At 42.8% G+C, this 23,299-nt stretch overlaps 1 protein-coding gene across 1 annotated transcript in view; it reads left to right on the forward strand.

The window, feature by feature from the left end:
• The window catches only part of FAM120B (family with sequence similarity 120B), a 60,520-nt gene that overhangs the window by 10,808 nt on the left and 26,413 nt on the right, over positions 1-23,299 (forward strand). The window contains exons 4-6 of the mRNA XM_030447627.1: positions 6,141-6,236; positions 14,305-14,477; positions 17,566-17,658. Coding sequence (XP_030303487.1) covers positions 6,141-6,236; positions 14,305-14,477; positions 17,566-17,658 — 362 coding nt within the window. The remainder of the gene's footprint in view (positions 1-6,140; positions 6,237-14,304; positions 14,478-17,565; positions 17,659-23,299) is intronic.

Raw genomic sequence — 23,299 nt, forward strand, 5'->3', positions numbered from 1 at the left:
GACTTCCTGCAGCAACTAGAGGTTGAAGTTGTGCCATGATTGGGAAAAAAAAATAGGAAAAACTGAGTCAGAGTTTACATAGTCATTTAGAGGGAGTAACAGAAATCTCAGCAGTCATTGTGTGTAGCTGTCATTTTTCAGCCTCTTGCCTCTAAATTTTGTAGGCAATTATAACTTGGCGAGGTTTTGTTTATTCCTCTGAGCAGCAGGATATTCATTCAAGTTTTCAGAAACACCCAGACCAAAACTTCTCATTAACAGTTGTTGCTGTGAGGTGGATTTGCATTTGTGCTGCAGTGTTTGTAGTGCTCAGATGAAGAAGATTAGAACTGAAATACAGAAATATGAATTTAGAACCTTGTTGCAAATGAAATTTGGACACTGAAGAGATCTTCTTTTAAGAAAGTGATTTTAGAATATAACCACAGATATGTAACATTTGTTCCCAGATCATACTTCAAATTTCATAGATTTCCATATTTCCAAATTTCTGTTTTCTAAAGTAAATTATGATGCATCCTCAATCTTTAACCCTTCCAGACATTTAGGTAGAGCATCTCTATGAGAGCACCCCTGTTAAAGCTTCATTTTTACTCCATGTATCTACCTCTAACTTCTCAACTCTGTTGCTTCCTAGTAGTTCATGGGTTGGTATTTTGTTCCAGCTCCTTCCAAGTCAGGAGTGTGGATCATGAATCAGAATCATAGAATCCTAGAATTGGCTGGGTTGGAAGGGACCTCAGAGATCACCAAGTCCAACCCTTGATCCACTCCCGCTGCAGTTCCCAGCCCATGGCACTCAGTGCCACATCCAGGCTCTTTGGAAAGATCTCCAGACACGGAGAATCCACTACTTCCCTGGGCAGCCCATTCCAATGCCTGATCACCCTCTCCAGAAAGAAATTCTTTCTAATATCTAACCTAAATTTCCCCTGGCACAACTTAAGACCCTGCCCTCTTGTCTTGTTGAAAGTCGTCTGGCAAAAGAGACCAACGTCCACCCGGTTACACCCTCCTTTCAGGTAGTTGTAGACAGCGATGAGGTCTCCCCTGAGCCTCCTCTTCTTCAGGCTGAACAGCCCCAGCTCCCTCAGCCTCTCCTCATAGGGTCTGTGCTCGAGTCCCTTCACCAGCCTGGTTGCCCTCCTTTGGACCTGCTCCAGCACCTCAATCTCCTTCCTGAACTGGGGGGCCCAGAACTGGACACAGTACTCGAGGTGTGGCCTCACCAGAGCTGAGCACAGGGGCAGAATCCCTTCCATGGACCTGCTGGCCACGCTGTTCCTGAGCCAGCCCAGGATGCCATTGGCCTTCTTGGCCACCTGGGCACACTGCTGGCTCATGGTCACCTTCCTGTCAATCCAGACTCCCAGGTCCCTCTCTGTCTGGCTGCTCTCCAACCACTCTGTGCCCAGCCTGGAGCTCCCCATGGGGTTGTTGTGGCCAAAGTGCAGGACCCGGCACTTGGAATGTTGAACCTCATCCCGTTGGGATCATCCCAACTCTCCAGTCTGTCCAGGTCCCTCTGCAGAGCCCTCCTGCCTTCCAGCTGATCCACACTCCCCCCAGCTTAGTGTCATCTGTGAATTTGCTGATGATGGACTCAATCCCCTCATCTAAATCATCACTAAAGATATTGAACAGCACTGGGCCCAACACTGATCCCTGGGGGACACCACAGCCGCCATTTTGATGCAGCCCCGTTCAGCACCACTCTCTGGGCCCGGCCCTCCAGCCAGTTCCTAACCCAGCACAGAGTGCCCCTGTCCAAGCTGGGGGCTGACAGCTTTTTCAGGAGGATGCTGTGGGAGACGGTGTCAAAGGTCCAGGTAGAATCCATATGGGAATTCCTAATTATATGTCAGCATTATTTTGTATGGATTTGCTGCCAGTCCTACAAGAAAGTTCTGTTCTTCACAAAATAAATAGATTTTTGCCAGTTTCCTCCAGATGAGGCCAAGTTTTTTTTTGTAATTTGACAAGGGGGAGAGTAGGAGGAAGGTGTAAGCTGTACTGTATGGAGGTTGTAGTGTAATGTAGAATTACTCTGGATTAGCATTAAAACAGGACCTTATTGGAAGAAGTCAATTAAATGAGTCCCTGTGGAGTCTGCTGCCCTTGGGAAACACTTCTGATGGAGGTCATTTGTAGGGACCCAACCCCACACAGTGCTCCAGTTTGTAGGGGGTTTGTGTGCTTTACTGATCCTCATTTTTCATTCCTTAGGACCCCTCAGTTACAAGATTCCTGTGTTGGAAAGTGACTTCTTTGCAGTTTACAAGTTTTCTTATTTACTGTTAACTAGGGATAGCAAGCAAAAATGTTTAGTAAAAGCAAGGGTTATAGTTTCAGTAACAACAGGTTAAAAATCCTGTAAACTCCTTACCCTGAAACAAGAAACTCCTTAGTTTTGAATGGGGAGGTTGAGATTTCCAAGGGTGCCCAAGAGACTCAGGAATTCTTAGGAGCTCCTCGTTGTCATATCCTTTGAAATCACCTCAAATCACAGTGGGATAAACATTTATTTTGCTGTCAGTGCCAGTTTTAGTCTTTATCTTGCCCAGCCACTCATTTCATCCCTCTGTGCAACCCCTGATGCTGCTGTTGGTGCAGCTGCCAGGTGGCCCTGATGCAGAACCAGAAAATAGCCCCTCTTTTTCCCTCTCCCTTCCCTTTCATGCAGGCAGGTGAGTAACCTGGGTCTGTTCCCTCTCTGACTCTTTGTGGAGCCACAACCAACCCTGGTGAAACAGCCCCAGGGGATGGCAGGGAGTGGGATTTAGGGAATCACAGTCAGCTGCTGAAAAATGGGAAGCATACGTGTACCTGTGTGCTCCTGGGAATGCTGCTAGAATCACAGCCTTATTTCTAACCCTCCAGAAATCCACAGGGAGCTGATGGGCATTCTGGTGACATGGCATTTGTTTCATTTCTGCTTTAAAAGCATCATTAATGGAGCTGGTTTGGGTTGTTAGGTCTGATGTTGCAGGTGGTGGAATCCTTAGAAAAAGAGTGCTCCTGGAGAAATCCAAGAGGGGGAAGAAACTAACAGGAAATAATGCACCTTGCTAGGCCTGCCAAAGTCTTTTTTTGTGTGTGGAGAGTTCAGAACAAAGCCAGCAGGTTGGGGCAGGAGCTCAGTCCATGGAAATACCTGCACCTGGGTGGCTCTTGCCAATTAGGAGGGTTTGTAATGTAGCCTGATTTCCTGGCCAGCTCCTGGAAGTCCTGGCATCACTCCCAGTTCTAACATTAGCAGACCAGACTGACCCTTGCTTTGACACTGTCAGAACCAGTCCCTTAGCAGTATTTTTGGCACTTCATCACCAGTGAGCACTGGTGTTGCTGGAGGTGTAGAGGAGCACACGTAACAGTGTTTGGACTCTTGTGTTTTGCACAAAAACTCTGAGATTTCCCTCAGCTTGCCTGAGCAGTGCTTCCACAGCTGGGTCAGATTTTGGTTAAGCAAAGGAACTGCTGGTTTTTGGGGTGGGATCTTCTGTGTGTGCATTTTTTGGGGGGGGGAAAGGAAAAAACAGATTGCAGAATTATTGTTTTTTTTTCCAGAGATATTCCTATGGAGGGGGGATTGACATTTAGTAATCACATCTCTGTTTTTTTCTTGTTATGTTCACATGCTGTCAGTCTGCAAGACCTTGCTTTCAGCTGTATTTTTTGGCTACTTAGGTGAGCAGTCCCACATCTTGTTACTCATGGAGTATAACTGTGAAAGACACTCAGCTCCTGTGGTTCTCCATCCTCTACCAACACTCCCAGAGATTAAAAAAACAAAACTATCCACTTCTTTGGCTGGTTTTTTTTGTTTTTTTACAGTGCTTGAGCTCAGTGGGTGATGTAAAAATATTTCACTACTCTTTGGAATCAAGAGGCATTTTAATAAGTTGGTTTGTGAGTGATGGAACTGATAAATGATCCATGATCCTTCCTAGCATGGGTTTAACTTCTCCCCATGGCCCTGACATCTCCCTCCTGCAAAAGATGCTGCTCTGAAGTATGTTCCCCATTCCTTTCTGCTCTCCCCAAACCCAATCTGCTTTTTCTTCAGCTCTAGCTCTTCCACAGCCAGCCCTGAACTGATTTGCCACCCAGTGCATTCAGATCCATCAGGTAACTTTGGCTTTCCTGCCTTTCTTCTCAGTTTCTGCCCAAATAGGAGCCCTCTGTCAGCTGAGCCACCAGTTTCACAGAATTGTTGAGGAATTTCATACATTTGCAATTTCATCTGCTCTGTCAGATTTAGCTGATAAACAGCAGTGCATCCATGAATTAATTAAAGGACAGATGTCTGGACTATATTAAGCTTCTTTCCCTAAGGAGCCAGGGTAAAGTTTGGGAGGCTGAGTGAGCTGGATAGATGGACTAAAGTGTAATTTCCATACTAAATCTTAAAACAGACTATTAAAACATCGTAAGGATTCTGAAAGTGTCTTTGGGATATTAAATGAGAGGGATTTTCTCATCAGATTGTAGTCAATGATTTATAATTAAGCTGTGAGACTATTTAGCTTCTGGAATGTGCAGTTTAAGGTGAGGGGGTTTTTTTCCGATTTTTCATTTTATTCTTAATGACATCAGTTTTGGAACAGTGAAGCATGGCCAGGCAGGTGTAATGATGTCCCTTCCAGTCCAGCAATTTTTTTCTTCAGTCCCTCACCCTTACTGGGGTTTTGTGCTGCAGGAAGGGAGGAAGAAGAAGAAGCAGGGCTGTAAAAGAGATTTTTTTGTGTGTGTTCTTTCCTCCCCTCTCTTATCCCTGACACCAAAACTCCATCTGAGGGATTTCTCCACCATATCCCCACTGCTCCTTCATTGATGCCTCCAGTAATTTGCTCTTAGAGATCAGGAAATAAATGTAACCCAACTTTTTGGAGTGGTGGAGGGAAGGGGAGTGGTGGAGAGATTTGTTTGGTCCCTTTTAAGTTAGGGGAAGTTTTTTATTAGGATTCATCATGTGGCATCAAAAAGAGCTGTGCAGGGAGGTTGGAGCTGGTGATAAAAGGCAGGGATTTTTAAGAGCAGGGAGGAATTAGAGATGCAATTCTGTGAATCAGGAAAGGGATGAGGGAAGGGAAAAAAAAGCTTTGAGATTTTCCTGGAAAAGACTTGAAAACACTATACTAACTACCCAAGACTGGCTGAATCTGTCTGCTTCATACTGTTTGCTACAGCCTGGCACCAAAATCTGGTACAGAATGCAGAAGTACCATTTATAACATCAATAATGATTTTGTTTTGGTTTTTTTTGTTTTTTTTTAATGAAGACTTGCATTGGAATGATGATGAGCTGACTATAGGAAAAAGGACAGAGTGCATTTCAAAGAGGATGCTTGAGTTGTTTCTGAGGTTTTTGTTATTTTGTTTGTTGGGTTGGTGTTTTTTTTACCCCAAAAAGCATCCAGTATTTAGATGCACAACTCAAGGAGTGAAGTTTTCCAGTGAAGAGGCACCCAGCTCTTTCCCAGGGGGCAGGGCAGAGTTGAGGTTAAGGGGTAGGAAACCACTCGAGCTATTGTGCCTCAACAATCCCTTTATCCTAGAGAAAAGGTCTGGAACAATGGGCTGGAAAAGCTCTGCATCTGAGGGTGGGATGACTCCATTGCTGTCAGCTTTCAAAGAGCTATCAAGACCTCCTTAGAAAGCTTGTGTCTAAAAGCCTGACACAGGAAATGTCAGGGCAAGGTGGGAGGAAAATCAAATTAAGGATTTGCCAGCCCTGAGAGCCTCAGGTAGCTCATGGAGGTCCTTAAGCTATGCCAGATGCCTCCACAGCTTCTTCAATTTCCTTGGAATGGGAAGGCCTAAAATTGGCTGAAAGCTCTTTTAAAATGCTTTCCACAGACTCTTGTATTCATATTTTGGCTGCAGTTCCCAGCTCCAAACTTGTGTTTATAGTGCATAATTCAAACTCTTCATTTGTTCTGGTGATGTTCTGCTCATAAAGATCCCAGACCTAACTCTTCTTGGTTTGTTTTCAAAGAAGCTGAGCAAATAAATCATTACAAAATGCTTTTGATTGCTTTAGGAGCCTGAGGGCCACTTCTTCCAGCTTTTGCACTACTGTCAATGGTTGCATTTGATTTACTGATCCAATTCTGATTTTTTTTTATTTTTTTTTTTAGGGGGAGCCTGCCCTTTGGTAAAAGAGTGGTTTGTCTACTTTGGAAATACTCTCCAGCAGCCAGACCTAATACAACCTGTACAGCCTCCTCTTCCAGGTAGAATAAAAATGTGTTTAAATCTCAAGTGAAATAACAACATCACTAAAATCAAAGGGCAGAAATTCATCATCAGAAATTCAGAAAGGGCAGAAATTCATCAGCAGCTGTTTGCTAGGGAATCCAAAGTGACTGTGGAGAACAAGGAGCTAAAGTAGAAATGCTGCATGCCTCTAATTGCTTTTAATTACCCTGGATGATTATCAGAGAATTCAGCTTTGAGCTGCATGCTATGGCCATGTCTTAAACTCAGTGCTAATTCAAACATCCATCCTAAAAATGCAAACAGTTTCTTCAAGACTCTAAATACTGCTCTGAGGTCAGGATAAGTGGTCTTAAGCTGTCTGAGAGACTGTGTTAATGTGACTAGTAGAGAATATAAAAAAAGGTCATATTTAGATCACCTGTGACACCCCAAAAAGAGAGTACAGCTTTCAATAAACAAGTTATTTAAGCTGTTTCTATGAAGCTGCTTCTGCTCTTGTAAGCATCAGTATCTTCTATTTTTCTCACTCAAATGGATCATGCAGCACAAGTTTAGGAATGGAAGTAAAGAGGGATGTATTGAGTTTGTTATTTTGGAGGGAAAATGGTTCTAATTGTTCGTTTGTTTTTGTGGTCAGAACCTTTCTATCTTTACTCTCACAGCCCTCTGTCTCATATCTACTAAAATGTGGGTCAGAAGCTCAGAATTTTTTTTGATCTTTCATATGAAATCAATATTGATAACTTGCAAAGGAAAATTATCACCTACCCAACTTTTTGAGAGTAAGTGCCAGCACTTCTTCCCTCAATACCCAGAGCCTTTTCTGTAGCAGTTCTTGTTCTGCTCTAAATGCAGATTCAAAAGAGGCTGAAATCCATAAATCTCTGTTTGGTTTTTCTTTTGTTTGTGGTTGCTTTAGAACTACTCGTTTTTCACTTTCTAGAGCCACAGGAAATTTTCTTCTGGGATATCCCCAAATGTTATATTTATCTCCATATTAGAAACACATCTACTTAATGAGAGTCTTCAAGGATGTAGGGTCTTCAAGGATGTATTATTATTTAATAAATAATTTTCTTCTGGGATATCCCCAAATGTTATATTTATCTCCATATTAGAACACATCTATTTAATGAGAGTCTTCAAGGATGTAGGGAAACAGTTGCTCTTTAGGTAGCAGCTTTTTCCAAAACCCTTTTGAAAGGAATTGTTTGGAAAGAAAGGAGTTATACAAAGTACAAACAAGGCTTCATTTGATCCCTGGTAGTTCCAGTGTCCAGTAGCCCTGGTACAAGATTAAAAGAATGATTATCTAATTGACTTGATGAAATTGCTGGGAAATTTTCCACAGGGATATGAAGATGCAGGGTAAAAATTCAATGAGCTGTCCTGTACAGTTGTTTTATTTCAGCACAGAGTGGTCAGGGACCATGGCATTCATAAACCAAAGAAATAGGAACAAACCTTTGTAGCTGGCATGGCAAACAGACTGCACTTTATGTTCTGAAATATTCCCTGCCAGGTAGTACTGTGCCTTCCTCCTTTTCTGAAGAGGAATCCACTTAATTTCATGGATTCTGGTTCCACTGCTCTGCAGACATGTTGCCCATAGAACCCACATCCATATTGACAATAAATAGGATTTAAAATCATAGGGCGGGGTTGTTTGTTTAGAGCAACCACAGAGGAGTTTGTACAAACAGCATCATCCCAGCCACAACCTTTACAAACTCAGTAATAAATTTTCCACAGGGATATAGAATCATAGAATCATAGAATTGGCTGGGTTGGAAGGGACCTCAGAGCTCATCAAGTCCAACCCTTGATCCACTCCCGCTGCAGTTCCCAGCCCATGGCACTCAGTGCCACATCCAGGCTCTTTGGAAAGATCTCCAGACACGGAGAATCCACTACTTCCCTGGGCAGCCCATTCCAATGCCTGATCACCCTCTCCAGAAAGAAAGTCTTCCTCCTTTTCTGAAGAGAAATCCACTTAATTTCATGGATTCTGGTTCCACTGCTCTGCATATAGAACCCACATCCATATTGACAATAAACAGGATTTAAAATCATAGGGGAGGTTTGTTTGTTTATAGCAACCACATAGGAGTTTGTACAGACAGCATCATCCCAGCCATAACCTTTACAAACTCAGTAATGAAGACTGTTGAAGCAAACTATTAAAAAAAAAAAGGGGAGGAGAGGGCTTCTAGTGTTTATTTTTAGTGCTCTGTTGTCATTCCTTCAGCGAACAAATATTTTTCTAAAATTTTTGCAGTCCATATTTGTATGCCTCACATTGGCTCGTGCATCTTTTCTTTTCCACAGCCTGGCTTTCTAATTCACCAAATAAGGTTCTCAGCACTGCATCACATTTTTCAGACAGGGGTGGGATTTCGAGCTAAATTTAAAGGAGTTGTTATAGGAAGTTATGAGCTCAGAGCTGTCAGTCAAGATGCAGTTACTCAAGAAGGGAAAAAACCTTACTAGAAACTGTTTGAAATATCACAGGTGCAATTCATTTGGGATGATTCTTCACTTTTTTTCTTTTTTGGAAAAAATTACCAGCTCATCATGACTCCTTTGGAAATATACTGAGACTGTATGGGAAATCCTGACTCTAATTGAATTTGATTTGGATTAGAAACTCCAAATATTTGTGAAGAACTTTGACCTGCAATTCACACAACTCAAAATATTTTCAGTTTTACATTGATCTCAAAAAAGTAGAATTCCACTGGTGTTTTGTGTGGGTAAAACAGCAGAACTGCCTTGCAGCTGAAAAGCTTGTTAGATAGAATGTTAGCTTTTATTTAAAAAATAATATTGGTTTCTAAAGGCTGTTAAGATGATAGCCTAAATTATATTGAAAATAGAGTGTGAATGATATATATTTTTTTTTCTTGAGAGAGTCTTCTGAATGATCATCTCTGCTTGCTTGCATTCTGTCTTTTTCTCCCTTCTGGAATGTTTCATTTCACTTGAATGATGTGATCACAATGTGATTAAAAAAAATGTTTCTGAGCAATTCATTTCATCAGAAGATCTGTGATCCAAGAAAATTCTATGTAACATCCTCATCTTGTGAGCACAGCAGCTCAACTTGCTGTGTGTGCAGTTTATGTGGAACAGAGGAAGTTTTAAAGTCTTTACTGGAAATGTATGGATTCTGCTTTTCATTTTCTTTCTGAAAATGTGGAAGATATTGTAGCTTCATGCCACAGGGGCTTGGATGTACTTTCAGTATTTTAATCATTGCATCTTGCAGGAATATGTCCTGAATATTCTTGTGTTCCAAATGCTGTCTCTGGAATGTTTCTTTAATGGTCAGATTTAATTGGCATTTGGATTTATGGCATCTTTAAAATTGGCCACAGTCGTTGACAAGTTCATGTTGAGTGCTCCTAGCAAGGACATTTTTCTAAACTTTTTATTGCATGAGTATGGAAAATGATGAAGTGTTAAAGCCCTGTAATTGATGTCATAAAATGAAACATCAATAGTCATTATTTCCCATAAACAGATTATATATTAGAAGATTATTTGTTTGGTTCTCTGGGTACAGTGATGATGTGTTTTAAATTTATATGAATGTGAGGACCAAGCCTTGAGTTATTGTGGGATTCATCCATCCATCCATCCATCCCTCCACTACTGCATGCATTGCATCTTCATAAATCAGTTATTGGAATATAAGAAATCAAAGAAATAAATATTTCTGCATCCCCTTGAAGTGCTCTTCTGTATCGTGGCACTTTCTGTTTGCCAACATCTTTAAATGTGTGAGTGAAAAGGAAAAAAAATAATCCAGTCAGGGCTTTTTTTTCTAACTTATTGGTTGCTCATTTTTTGTGTTTAGGTGAGCAGGACCTCTTGACATCCATGTAGGAGTTTTTATGCTCTTCTTGGAGTTCTCAAGGATTAAAGTTTATTGGGTGTTGGTTGTCACCCACTTCTGCCCACCTTGAGAATAACCATAAGTATATGAAATTTATGCAGCATTTGGGTTTTTCTCTGTGTTTCCCAGGGACTTGTGGTTCCTATGACCACACTGGGACAGCTAATTCTCTCCTGACTAATCTTTGCAGTGAAGTTGTTAAATCTAAGCATCTTTTGTTATTTTCCCTTTTATCACACACTTTTGGGGCTTTTTCTATTAATTTAATAAATCATAGAATCATAGAATTAGCCGGGTTGGAAGGGACCTCAGAGATCATCTAGTCCAACCCTTGACCCACCGGAGCAGTTGCTAGACCATGGCACTGAGTGCCACATCCAGTCTTTTTTTAAATGTCTGCAGGGACGGAGAATCTACCACCTCACCGGGCAGTCCATTCCATAGCCTGATCACCCTCTCCGTGAAGAAATTCTTTCTAATATCTAACCTAAACCTCCCCTGGCACAACTTAAGACTGTGTCCTCTTGTCTTGTTGAAGGTCGTCTGTGAAAAGAGTCCAGTTCCCACCTCGCTACAGCCTCCTTTCAGGTAGTTGTAGACAGCAATGAGGTCTCCCCTGAGCCTCCTCTTCTTCAGGCTGAACAGCCCCAGCTCTCTCAGCCTCTCCTCATAGGGTCTGTGCTCGAGTCCCTTCACCAGCCTGGTTGCCCTCCTTTGGACCTGTTCCAGGACCTCTACATCCTTCTTAAACTGAGGGGCCCAGAACTGGACACAGTACTCGAGGTGTGGCCTAACCAGCGCTGAGTACAGGGGAAGAATCACCTCCCTGGACCTGCTGGTGACGCTGTTTCTGATACAGGCCAGGATGCCATTGGCCTTCTTGGCCACCTGGGCACACTGCTGGCTCATGGTCACCTTCCTGTCAATCCAGACTCCCAGGTCCCTCTCTGTCTGGCTGCTCTCCAACCACTCTGTGCCCAGCCTGGAGCTCCCCATGGGGTTGTTGTGGCCAAAGTGCAGGACCCGGCACTTGGAATGTTGAACCTCATCCCATTGGGATCATCCCAACTCTCCAGTCTGTCCAGGTCCCTCTGCAGAGCCCTCCTGCCTTCCAGCTGATCCACACTCCCCCCAGCTTAGTGTCATCTGTGAATGTGCTGATGATGGACTCAATCCCTTCATCTAAATCATCACTAAAGATATTGAACAGCACTGGGCCCAACACTGATCCCTGGGGGACACCACAGCCGCCATTTTGATGCAGCCCCGTTCAGCACCACTCTCTGGGCCCGGCCCTCCAGCCAGTTCCTAACCCAGCACAGAGTGCCCCTGTCCAAGCTGGGGGCTGACAGCTTTTTCAGGAGGATGCTGTGGGAGACGGTGTCAAAGGCTTTGCTGAAGTCCAGGTAAACCACATCCACCGCCTTCCCCTCATCCACCAGTCGGGTCACCCGATCATAAAAGGAGCTCAGGTTGGTCAGGCAGGACCTGCCCTTCCTAAACCCGTGCTGGCTGGGTCTGATCCCTTGCCCATCCTTGCCCTTGCCATCTAATTAGATGTGTTCAGAAAGTACAATATTTCTCCACACTACCCAAGGAAATTCCTTTTTTTTCAGCACTGTTTTCTAGCTGCTTTAAAGTATGTAGTCAGGATGTAACTGGAGCAGACAAGAGTTTGGGGAGTCTTAGGTCTGTTGTTGACTGTACACAGGATGGGAGAGTCCTTAAATTTCAGTTTATTTGTTTCTTTGTTTTACTTTCATTTAAGGGTTAAGGTAATGGCTTGCTCCTGGGTATTCCATGGAATTTAACTGCTTGTAGAAGAGCTTGTTTCAGAGAAATAATGCTTTAGGTTGGTGTGATCCACGAGGAGACAGCATCAAGGTTTTCTATCCCTGAATAAATAACTCCTAATACATCAGTACCTCTTTTTCCCAGGCACAAGTGGATGTTGTTTCTGAAAGTATAAGAAGCTGTTTATGGAAGAGATGTCTTGAATTTTTTGCTGAGCTCTCTCAATATAGCTATGGAATCTTGATTATTGATGTAGTTGGTGGCTTTACTCAGAAGAAAGAAAGATTTCTATTATTAGGTGTACCCTTGGATGCAATTTATTAAAAAAAAATACCCCAAAGAGATGGAAATAATACTTTCCTTTAGCTGATATTTAACTGATAACCAGCTCTTCACATGCAGCTGATGGGTAATCTTCTGGAAAGCAGAAATCATCAAAACTATTTGAGTTTACCCAATGTAAAAATTGGCTCATCCATTAAAGCTGCAGAGCCTTGGTAGGAAGATTTGGCTTGGGTTTGGTTTTATGCATGCTATATTTGCTTTTCTTCCTCAAACTTCAGGCTCTGCTGTTATTTTTATTTTATTTTTTCCCTGAGGCAGCAATTACCAGTGTCAAAACCAGTAATCCAAACCTTACTGTGCTGTCTGTACTGGTCTGCTCACTGCTAGAACTGGTGTTATCACTAACCTGCATGCAAAAAAATGATGTTTGTTTGGTTTTTATTTATTAATATATTTATTTCCCTACAGAATAAGCTTTGAAACTTAGAGATTGTACCACGGGAGCTCTTTACATGGTTCAAACTTTTGATGGGAGAGTTAGTCTTAAAAATAGTAAGTGAAACATCCATCAGAGAGATGAAGAAAGAAAAGAGTTCCAGTTTCCCCCTCTCCAAAGAATTAGTACCATTTGGTTAATGGGTTTCCTTGGCTAAGTAAACACTGTCTGTGCAGATTTCAGCACCTTGTCACTTTAACCATTTATTATCACCAAGTGTTCCTAACTGGACTACAGCTGCTGCAGGCCACAAAATAAAAAAAAGAAAAAAGAAAAGTGTTACCAAATGTAGCTTAATGAGTTCACATTTAAAATTCACACCTCTAAGTACAGAAGCAGCAGGATTTTATGGGAGGATCCTGTCTTTACTTGGGATTCTCAGGCAGAAGCAGCTGTCCTGTTATTTCACCTGCAGTGCTGTTTATTTTGGGGATGGACTAAGTGCAGTTTAAGTGAGGAGCAATTCTGGGCAAAGTTCACACCCATCACCAGCTGGAAGATGGGGTAAATATTAAGGATTTAGAGCCCAGGATGAATGGTGTTATAGAAAGTCTGGAAAGATCCATTTGGAGTAACTCATGGCAGTATTTTGTATGTGTTTGCAGCAGGGGTTCCTACAGTAGCCTGGGGGAGTGCAGAGCATCACATAGCATTGATTTGATTCTTTCCAAACTGGAACCTGCTGCAGAGGAGTCAGACCAGCATTTTGTGGAGCAGATATGTGGCAAGGTGACCAGTTTGAGCATTAAACCAGTCTGGAGAAGAGGAGACTCCAAGGAGACCTTTTTGTGGCCTTCAGTACCTTAAAGGTGCTACAAGAAAGCTGGGGAGGGATTTGTAGCATCTTGGGTAGAGGTAGGACAGGGGGGAATGGAGGAGGGGAGATTGAGGTTGGATGTGAGGAAGAAGTTCTTCCCCATGAGGGTGGTGAGACCCTGGCACAGGTTGCCCAGAGAGGTGGTGGAAGCCCCATCCATCCCTGGAAGTTTTTAAGGTCAGGCTGGATGGAGCTTGGAGCAACCTGGGCTGTGGGAGGTGTCCCTGCCCATGCAGGTGGTTGGAACTGGATGATCTTAAAGTTCCATTCCAGCCCTGAAAATTGTATGATTATAATATATGAGATATATATATATATATATATATATATATATATAATACATATGATCCAATGTGAGGATCTTTCAGGGACTCCTGGTGAGTCTTAGGGGAGAGAAGAAACAGATCTGGTTGTTTTCTCCTGAATCCCTCTGTTTGGATGAAGCTGCCCTCATTTAGTGCTGTGGATCCCCAAGGGAAAGGACAGGCTTGTGAGCAAACGTTTTTTCTTGCAAAGAAGGAAAGCCTGATGTCTCAAAGTTGTTATTGTGACGACCAAATTCAGTCCACTCAATACAATTTGTTTCAAATACAGGTCTTATTTTTTGTTTGTTTGGGGTTGGTTTTTTTTTTGGTTCTATTTTCTCCAATGCTAAGTATTGCCAAATACATTTTATTTTCAGCTCTGTGGCCCTACCCAGTGCCAAGAGCAGATCAATTATTTCAGAGTGTGATGAAGCAGGCAAGTTCTCTCTTCTTGCTGCCAACCTAAAATCATGGATTTCTCCTTTAGGTGGAACACCTGATTTGAAAACCCTGTGGTTTGCCAAAGGACCTGATGTGGAAAAGCAACGATACAGGACATTCCTGGCATGTTTTCATCTTCAGGATGGGATGGAAGAGCTCCAAGCTCTGGAAGCACCTGCTGCAGGATTCTGCTGCTTGCTGGCTTATCTTATGACCCAGGTAACTGGGACAGGTTTTTTTTATTCAGCTCTCAGCCCTGAGCAGTGTTGATTGACCAATAAATTGCTTCTTGCTGGCTTGTGCTCTAGCAAGCCAGCTAGAGCTGGCTCTAGGAAGAGTTAATCAAAGTTGATAGTTGATCAAAGATAATAGCACTGTGTTGCAGTATTTTTAATTATTGCATTTGACATGTTCTGCTCAAGAAACACTTTGGATTTTAGGAGTCAGTCAGAACTCTCCCAATATTAGGAAAATGGCTCTTGGGTTTATAAACTGAGGGGTCTCCTCCACTTTTTGGGACCTGTTTGCAAATTTAAAGCTGCTCTTTTTGTGTTTCCTTTTGGAAAAAGGCAAAGGTGCCTGTGCAGGCAGTGCAAACAGACAATATCAATATTTAGTCACTACTTTTTCACAGCATCTTCTCAATCTACTGAGTTTCAAGCCAGAACTGAGGCTCTCATTAAATTCTGAGTAGTAGGTGATCAGTAGGTAGCAGTTTTGTTGTTGTTCCAAACATTTGGCAGCCAGCAGACATTTTAATAAAAAGGAACATTAAATACAGCATTGCTTCATTATTTAGATTCCTCTAAATGCAGGTATTTAATATTTTAATATATTGCCTGTACTTGCCACCTTTTGAATGCTGAGCTCACAGGCAGATTTTCCTTTCTGAGGATGAGAAAATGAGAATTGCTTTAATCTGAAAAGCTCTGTTGGACTTTTACTTGCTGTGAGCTGCTTTTCCTCTTTTGTTTGGCTTTTCCAGACTTCACTTCCCTCAGTAACAGGTTTATACACTGCCATGTGATACATGAAAACAAGTTCTCCTTCTCTTTTCCTTTCTTTTTCCTTCATACCTGTTTGTTCCACTCAGGTGATGCATTGAGGAAGTACACGTGGGAATTATAGAAAAGATCCATGCTTTTTTTTTCTTTAATTTTTGGATAGCAGGTGGCAAATGGAACATTGTTTGAAGATGAAGCTCATTAAACATCATTTCATGCCCTGCACTTTCAGTTCAAGCTTTAAACATACTTGAAGCATTTTTCATATTTGGCTAGGAGATCACCATTTCATTTATTTACCTATTTTCCCTCTTTCATTTATTGATTGTGCTATCCTTACACCTTTCCATAGCATAATTACTTAATTATTTGAGACAGATTTCTTTAGTGGGATGAAGAAGAGGAGGAAAAGGTAGAACACCTGCAGAAACATGGATTTATGGAGCCTTTATCACAGCATAATTATAAAAGGTGGAAAAAAATGCTTGCTAGGGTTTTTAGGATTTATTATCCAATGACCAGACATGAAAAGAGGTTTCCCAGCTCCTGTTTTCAGTAAGAATTACAGCAGGGATCATGCAAAGGGCTCAGTTTGGTGGAAGCTTTCATGGCAGTGCCATTTCCTCAGCACCCATCCCCTTTTTTTTGTTCTTTTTCTGCCCTCTGGGTTACACCTGGGAACCCAGACTAGGGAATTGATTTGGGTTGAGACATTTTTCATTGCTGAGTTGTTTTTTCAACTTTGCTTAGGTCTCTGAGATTGTCCATTTGTTTTCTTAGGGTGTTTGAGGGTGTTGGCAGCCAGGCTTTGAGCTTGGCCATTCTGCTTCCATTTGGTTTATTGCTGAGAAAACAACTGAAGTGGGGCCTAATTCTTCTCTTTCCTTTACACCTCAGTCCTTTGTATTAGAGAGAAATTTAAAAGTTCATTACTTATTTAATCCAGCCTAAAACTGAGGGGTTTTTGCAGCAACCAGCACACTGACCAAGCCATTTGGCTTCCTCAAACTTTATGGGCAAATATTTAATGAAAACTTCAGACACTTTTTTTTTTTTAAAATGAGAAAATTTTTCCAGCAACCAAATATTAACTCTGTAGCTGAAGTGTTGATCTGAAGAGTAATCTCAGTGAGAGCACCTTTCAAATATTCCCCAAATTAAGAACAGAAATCGTGAAAGAAACCAAAAAGAATAAATCTGTCTTTAAGGAAAAGAGTGAATGGGGACAAATATCAAACTGATGCCTCCAGAGAAAGGAGAAATTTCTCTTTGCTGTTATTAACAAACTCCAAGAAAAGAGAAAAAAGGATGGGTGGGTGTTTTGTTAATTGTATGGAAATCCTGATAAATACAATCTACACCTTGGGTATCCACTTCACTCGAAGTATTTGTTCCCTTTAAGTGTTTTTCCCAGAAAATACATTTGTGGCTCTGCAGAGGGACCTGGACAGACTAGAGAGCTGGGCACAGAGTGGTTGGAGAGCAGCCAGACAGAGAGGGACCTGGGAGTCTGGATTGCCAGGAAGGTGACCATGAGCCAGCAGTGTGCCCAGGTGGCCAAGAAGGCCAATGGCATCCTGGGCTGGCTCAGGAAGAGCGTGGCCAGCAGGTCCAGGGAAGGGATTCTGCCCCTGTGCTCAGCTCTGGGGAGGCCACAGCTTGAGTCCTGTGTCCAGTTCTGGGCCCCTCAGGAAGTTCAGGAAAGAGATTGAGGTGCTGGAGCAGGTCTAAAGGAGAGCCACCAGGCTGGTGAAGGGACTCGAGCACAGACCCTATGAGGAGAGGCTGAGAGAGCTGGGGGTGTTCAGCCTGAAGAAGAGGAGGCTCAGGGGAGACCTCATTGCTGTCTACAACTACCTGAAAGGAGGCTGTAGCGAGGTGGGAACTGGACTCCTTTCACAGACGACCTTCAACAAGACAAGAGGACACAGTCTTAAGTTGTGCCAGGGGAGGTTTAGGTTGGATATTAGAAAGAATTTCTTCACGGAGAGGGTGATCAGGCTATGGAATGGACTGCCCGGTGAGGTGGTAGATTCTCTGTCCCTGGAGACATTTAAAAAAAGACTGGATGTGGCACTCAGTGCCATGGTCTAGCAACTGCTCCGGTGGATCAAGGGTTGGACTAGATGATCTCTGAGGTCCCTTCCAACCCGGCTAATTCTATGATTCTATGAAATCTTACTAATTGGTGGTCCTAACTTCAGGAGGTCACTGATTTCAGGTTAATGTGCTTGAGCAAGAGGAGCCAAGTTTCAGAGTTCCTCTTCAGAGCCTCCAGGTAACAATTTTTTCCTCTGTTTTAGGTCAGCAGTCTCTCTCTGGAGGACTTGGATGCATTTGTGGCACTCATTCTCTGCCTCAAAGGGAAGTCAGCTGCTCAGCTGGCAGGTTTGCAGGTATGGGCTGGAATTACTGAGTAATATAAAATGATCATGGAATGAATATTGTTGAGGAATATTCTTCTGCATTAAGTTTTTTCAGCTCTAGGAACTGAGGGTGATGGTAAATGGGCTTTTAATGTGCATGTGAATACTTGGATTTGTTAATCATATTAAAGGAAAAAAAAAAAAAAAGGTGGGAGGGATATTTTCTAGTGGTTGCAGTCCTAGGGTGAGTGAATTATTCTCAGGTTTCTTTTGGCTTCTGGACTTCCAAGCTGATGGGGAATTTGTAATGGTGAATCCTGTCTTGTAACATTGCTTCATTCCTTTTTCCTGAGGAGGATTTGGGGGATATAAAGTGTTTAAAAATCACTACATGAAGTAAAGTTTGTGGGAGAATAAACTCATAAAACTAACAAAAAAAAATATATCTTGTTCCCTGACGTGCTCCACTCTCATGGAGACTTTTTGGATCACTCCCTGCTGGGATTCTTCAGGAGTTCTTTTAAAAAAAAATTATATAGTCTTTGCATATCTGTTTTCTTTCCTTTCCAAGCTTGAATCCACACATGAAGTGTTGGACTTACCATTGAGAGGATCATTATTTTATCAAGTAAATTAAATATAAATATAAAAAATATAAATAAATATAAATAAATATAAATAATATAAGTATATGTAATATAAAATAAATATAAATTTTATCAACTACTGCCTACTGTTGTGGCAGTAGTTCAGGAAAAGAGTAAAAGGAGCCAAGCATAGGCAGGGAGCACTGAAACAGTTTGTTTGTAGATGCACCAACTGTACTATTTTATAAATTTCTAAGGTGCTTGGAAGTGTATTCTGCTTGAATTAGGTTTCTTTGTGTGATCCAATTGTGCTGGGATTCTATGAGGTGAGAAACCTGAGTGTTGCATCCAAACACATGGAACTCACCAACATGTCCAGCAACCATTCTGCTCATTCAGAGTTGTTCACAAATTTTTGCAGCTTGCCCACAAGGCCCATGACAGGTCAGATGTTGTCTCTTTTTCCACTCTTGACATCAAAATCCATGGAACATGAACCCTGGAGTCACTGTGGACACCATGGGGCTGCCTTAGGGATGCTGTTGCCAGGTACTCCTCCAAGTTGCATCCCACTGGTGCCTGTGTCAGCACTTCATTCACTGCCCTCTAATGCCTTTCATGTGCTAAAAAATACAAAAGATTCATATAATAAAATAGAAATGGTTCTCTCAGGGGTGTTTTGTACAGCCCTGCCTTTTCTTACTCTATTGAAATCCCCCCCCTGGTGCCTTTGGTGGATGCTTGAGGCAGAATAAATCCCTCTGCAGAAAATAGGAAGGAAAGATTTGGGCCCTCTGAGGTTGTGGGTAGGTTAAATTTTAAAACTTTCCTCTTTTGGCCTTCAAATTAACCTCCCTTCCTCTGTTTTGATGCCCTGGATCTCCCAGTGGAAAATAATTGCTGTTTCTTAGCTTGTTATGTATCTCTGACTTGCCAAGCTATAGCAAGAGGCCAATTCCAACGGGATGAGGTTCAACACGGCCAAGTGCCGGGTCCTGCACTTTGGCCACAACAACCCCATGGGGAGCTCCAGGCTGGGCACAGAGTGGTTGGAGAGCAGCCAGACAGAGAGGGACCTGGGAGTCTGGATTGACAGGAAGGTGACCATGAGCCAGCAGTGTGCCCAGGTGGCCAAGAAGGCCAATGGCATCCTGGGCTGGCTCAGGAAGAGCGTGGCCAGCAGGTCCAGGGAAGGGATTCTGCCCCTATACTCAGCCCTGGTGAGGCCACACCTCGAGTACTGTGTCCAATTCTGGGCCCCCCAGTCAGGAAGGATATCGAGGTCCTGGAGCAGGTCCAAAGGAGGGCAACCAGGCTGGTGAAGGGACTCAAGCACAGGCCCTATGAGGAGAGGCTGAGAGAGCTGAGGGTGTTCAGCCTGAAGAAGAGGAGGCTCAGGGGAGACCTCATTGCTGTCTACAACTCCCTGAAAGGAGGCTGTAGCGAGGTGGGAACTGGACTCTTTTCACAGACGACCTTCAACAAGACAAGAGGACACAGTCTTAAGTTGTGCCAGGGGAGGTTTAGGTTAGATATTAGAAAGAATTTCTTCACGGAGAGGGTGATCAGGCTATGAAATGGACTGCCCGGTGAGGTGGTAGATTCTCTGTCCCTGGAGACATTTAAAAAAAGACTGGATGTGGCACTCAGTGCCATGGTCTAGCAACTGCTCCAGTGGGTCAAGGGTTGGACTAGATGATCTCTGAGGTCCCTTCCAACCCGGCTAATTCTATGATTCTATGATAAGAGAGGATGTTATGTTGGATTAATTGCCATTAAAAATTCTTTTTTTTTTTTTTCTCTTCATAAATAAGCCACCTGTAATTTTGTGGTAGCTCCAGGATCAATTTGAAGACTCACATGAGGTTAAACTCACAGGTTATTCTTTCTTTTGCTCACAGGAAGAGTAAAAAATGGTTTGTTTCTTGTCTTTGTGCTTCTGAAGTGTGCTGTGAAGGTCCTGTGAATTTTCTCTTGGAAGGACAGGAGAGTATAATAGAATATCTTCTATAAATGAAAATAATGGTCAATAAAGCAAGCTTTCTGAGCACTGTGATTGAAAAATCTCATTTTCAAGCTTTCAGCTCAGAATAGCTTAAACTGCTATGTTTATTTAGTGGCTTTACAAAACTGAGTTACACTGTCAAGGGGTTTTAATAATAATGTGATAGGCAAATGTAAATAGTGCCTGTTCTTCTGGCAGGATGAAGAGAACTTTTCAGCTTTCACTTTCCAGTCTGCTTTCTGCTATGGTCTCCATATTTCATAGTTAATGAGATCCATAAACACCCAAAATTATGAAACAGAAATGTCCATGGTTTGAATAAAGTGGGGGTAAAGCCATAAAAATATAGTTTATTTCATGCTGAAAGAAAGCAGGCTGGGGACATAAAACTGAAATGCACATGAAATAGTCTCTGAGAATAACAAAATGTTTATACATGAAGATTTGATTATTTTTCAAGATTTCAAAACACCAAAATATGCACATGACAGAGGAGATATTTTATATGTTGTTTCTTCTCCCAAATTTTTTTTTTTTGTCACCCTCCTTATATGGTAGATTAAAACCCTGCTTTGCCCAAGCCTCCTGTAGAGCTTATACATAAGGTCAGAATTAAGTTTTGGACCCCAGGTTGCCTATTTCCATTCTTTCTATTTTCATCTGGTGTGTGGGTTTGGCAAGAAGCCCAGAGGGCCATCAGTCTGACTTGGAGGCCATTCTGGAGAAAAAGAGGCATCAGCAGTCATGTTTGCAGTCTTGTTTTTTATATTGTGCTGGGTTTTTTTTTTACAAGTAAATTATCTGTCACCTGTAATGCATAAAAACACTGCCCAAGCAGGACAGGCCATAGTGACCTATATCATAGAATCCTAGAATTGGCTGGGTTGGAAGGGACCTCAGAGATCATCAAGTCCAACCCTTGATCCACTCCCGCTGCAGTTCCCAGCCCATGGCACTCAGTGCCACATCCAGGCTCTTTGGAAAGATCTCCAGACACGGAGAATCCACTACTTCCCTGGGCAGCCCATTCCAATGCCTGATCACCCTCTCCAGAAAGAAATTCTTTCTAATCTCCAACCTAAACCTCCCCTGGCACAACTTGAGACCTTTTGTGCCCTCTTGTCTTGCTGAGAGTTGCCTGGGAAAAGAGCCCAACCCCCCCCTGGCTCCAACCTCCTTTCAGGGAGTTGGAGAGAGTGATGAGGTCTCCCCTGAGCCTTCTCTTCTCCAGCCTCAACACCCCCAGCTCCCTCAGCCCTTCCTCACAGCACTTGTGCTGGATCCCTTCACAGCCTCCTTGCTCTTCTCTGGACCTGCTCCAGCACCTCAATCTCCTTCCTGAACTTCCTGAGGGGCCCAGAACTGGACACAGGACTCAAGCTGTGGCCTCCCCAGAGCTGAGCACAGGGGCAGAATCCCTTCCCTGGACCTGCTGGCCACGCTGTTCCTGAGCCAGCCCAGGATGCCATTGGCCTTCTTGGCCACCTGGGCACACTGCTGGCTCATGGTCACCTTCCTGTCAATGCAGACTCCCAGGTCCCTCTCTGTCTGGCTGCTCTCCAACCACTCTGTGCCCAGCCTGGAGCTCCCCATGGGGTTGTTGTGGCCAAAGTGCAGGACCCGGCACTTGGAATGTTGAACCTCATCCTGTTGGGATCATCCCAACTCTCCAGTCTGTCCAGGTCCCTCTGCAGAGCCCTCCTGCCTTCCAGCTGATCCACACTCCCCCCCAGCTTAGTGTCATCTGTGAATTTGCTGATGATGGACTCAATCCCCTCATCTAAATCATCACTAAAGATATTGAACAGCACTGGGCCCAACACTGATCCCTGGGGGACACCACAGCCGCCATTTTGATGCAGCCCCGTTCAGCACCACTCTCTGGGCCCGGCCCTCCAGCCAGTTCCTAACCCAGCACAGAGTGCCCCTGTCCAAGCTGGGGGCTGACAGCTTTTCATGGGAGTTGTGAAGCAAACCTTTTCCAAAAGTTGTGGCCAAAGGTGAGATGGGAAAAACTGGTTAAAAAGCAAATACACCTGGAGAGGAATGGATGAAACTGGGGTCCTGTTCATAGCTTTGGGAAAGGGGACTGGATGGTAGGAAAAGTGACCTCAAAGTTAGCAGCAGATGCATGGGAACACACACATCACTGCTGGAATTCTGGGCATTTCCAGGGTTTTTACAGCTTTGCCATGAAATATCAGAAAATCTGCTTGGGAGTCGTTTGTGGCACCTGGAGAAGGAACAGGTTGGCTGTGTATGAAGTCTGAGAAAGTCAGCTGGAGTGTAGTCCTTCCATTTTTCAAGTGTTTACAGCTATTTAAGGAGGATTAATGACATGAAATGAGCACAGGGATTTTAGATGATAAGCTCAGGAGAGTCTTGGCAATTTGATTGCAGATGAACTCTCACTAAATACCTTTTAAGTATCACTTCATTGTAAATTTTAATAATTTAATATGCAAATATATAATATTAATATTCTATAAACATTTACTATTAGATACTATTAATATATAATAATTTATTATATATTTTAAATAGTCACTTTAAAAATAGTTAACTAGTTTGTCAGGCAAGAAGTAGCTGTAGCAAGAATTGTAGTTGCAGGGAACCTTCAACTATTTTCCCTTGCACAGTGTCAGAGAAGCAGAATTCCCTTGGTAATACAATTAGGCCAATATCAAATAACACATTTTCCTCTGAATAATTTCCTGGGGGATATTTAGCCCCATGGATGTAGACAAGCAGCATGGTTTAAAGTCTGTGGGTATCTTGATCAGGCTCTCAGAAATTTCAGTAGGGTGTTGCTGATCTTTTCTGTATTTTTAAACACTTTTTTTTTTTCCTCCTTTGCCAGGCAGACAGAAAAGCATAAATAATACCCAGATTCTGAACGTTCCAGAATTTCAATCTTCTATTTGGCAAGCCAAGTGACATTTGTCAGCACCATTAGATGTGATACTTTTCAGGCAGACTCCAAGTAGGCTTTGTGAGCTATCTGTATTTTTCAGAATGTAATTCTTTTTCTAAAAATCCTCCCTCCCCCAGGGAGTTTATGTTTATTGTGTGTTTCCTC

This window comes from Calypte anna, chromosome 3 (genome assembly GCF_003957555.1).
Source record: "Calypte anna isolate BGI_N300 chromosome 3, bCalAnn1_v1.p, whole genome shotgun sequence".
NCBI lineage: Eukaryota > Metazoa > Chordata > Aves > Apodiformes > Trochilidae > Calypte > Calypte anna.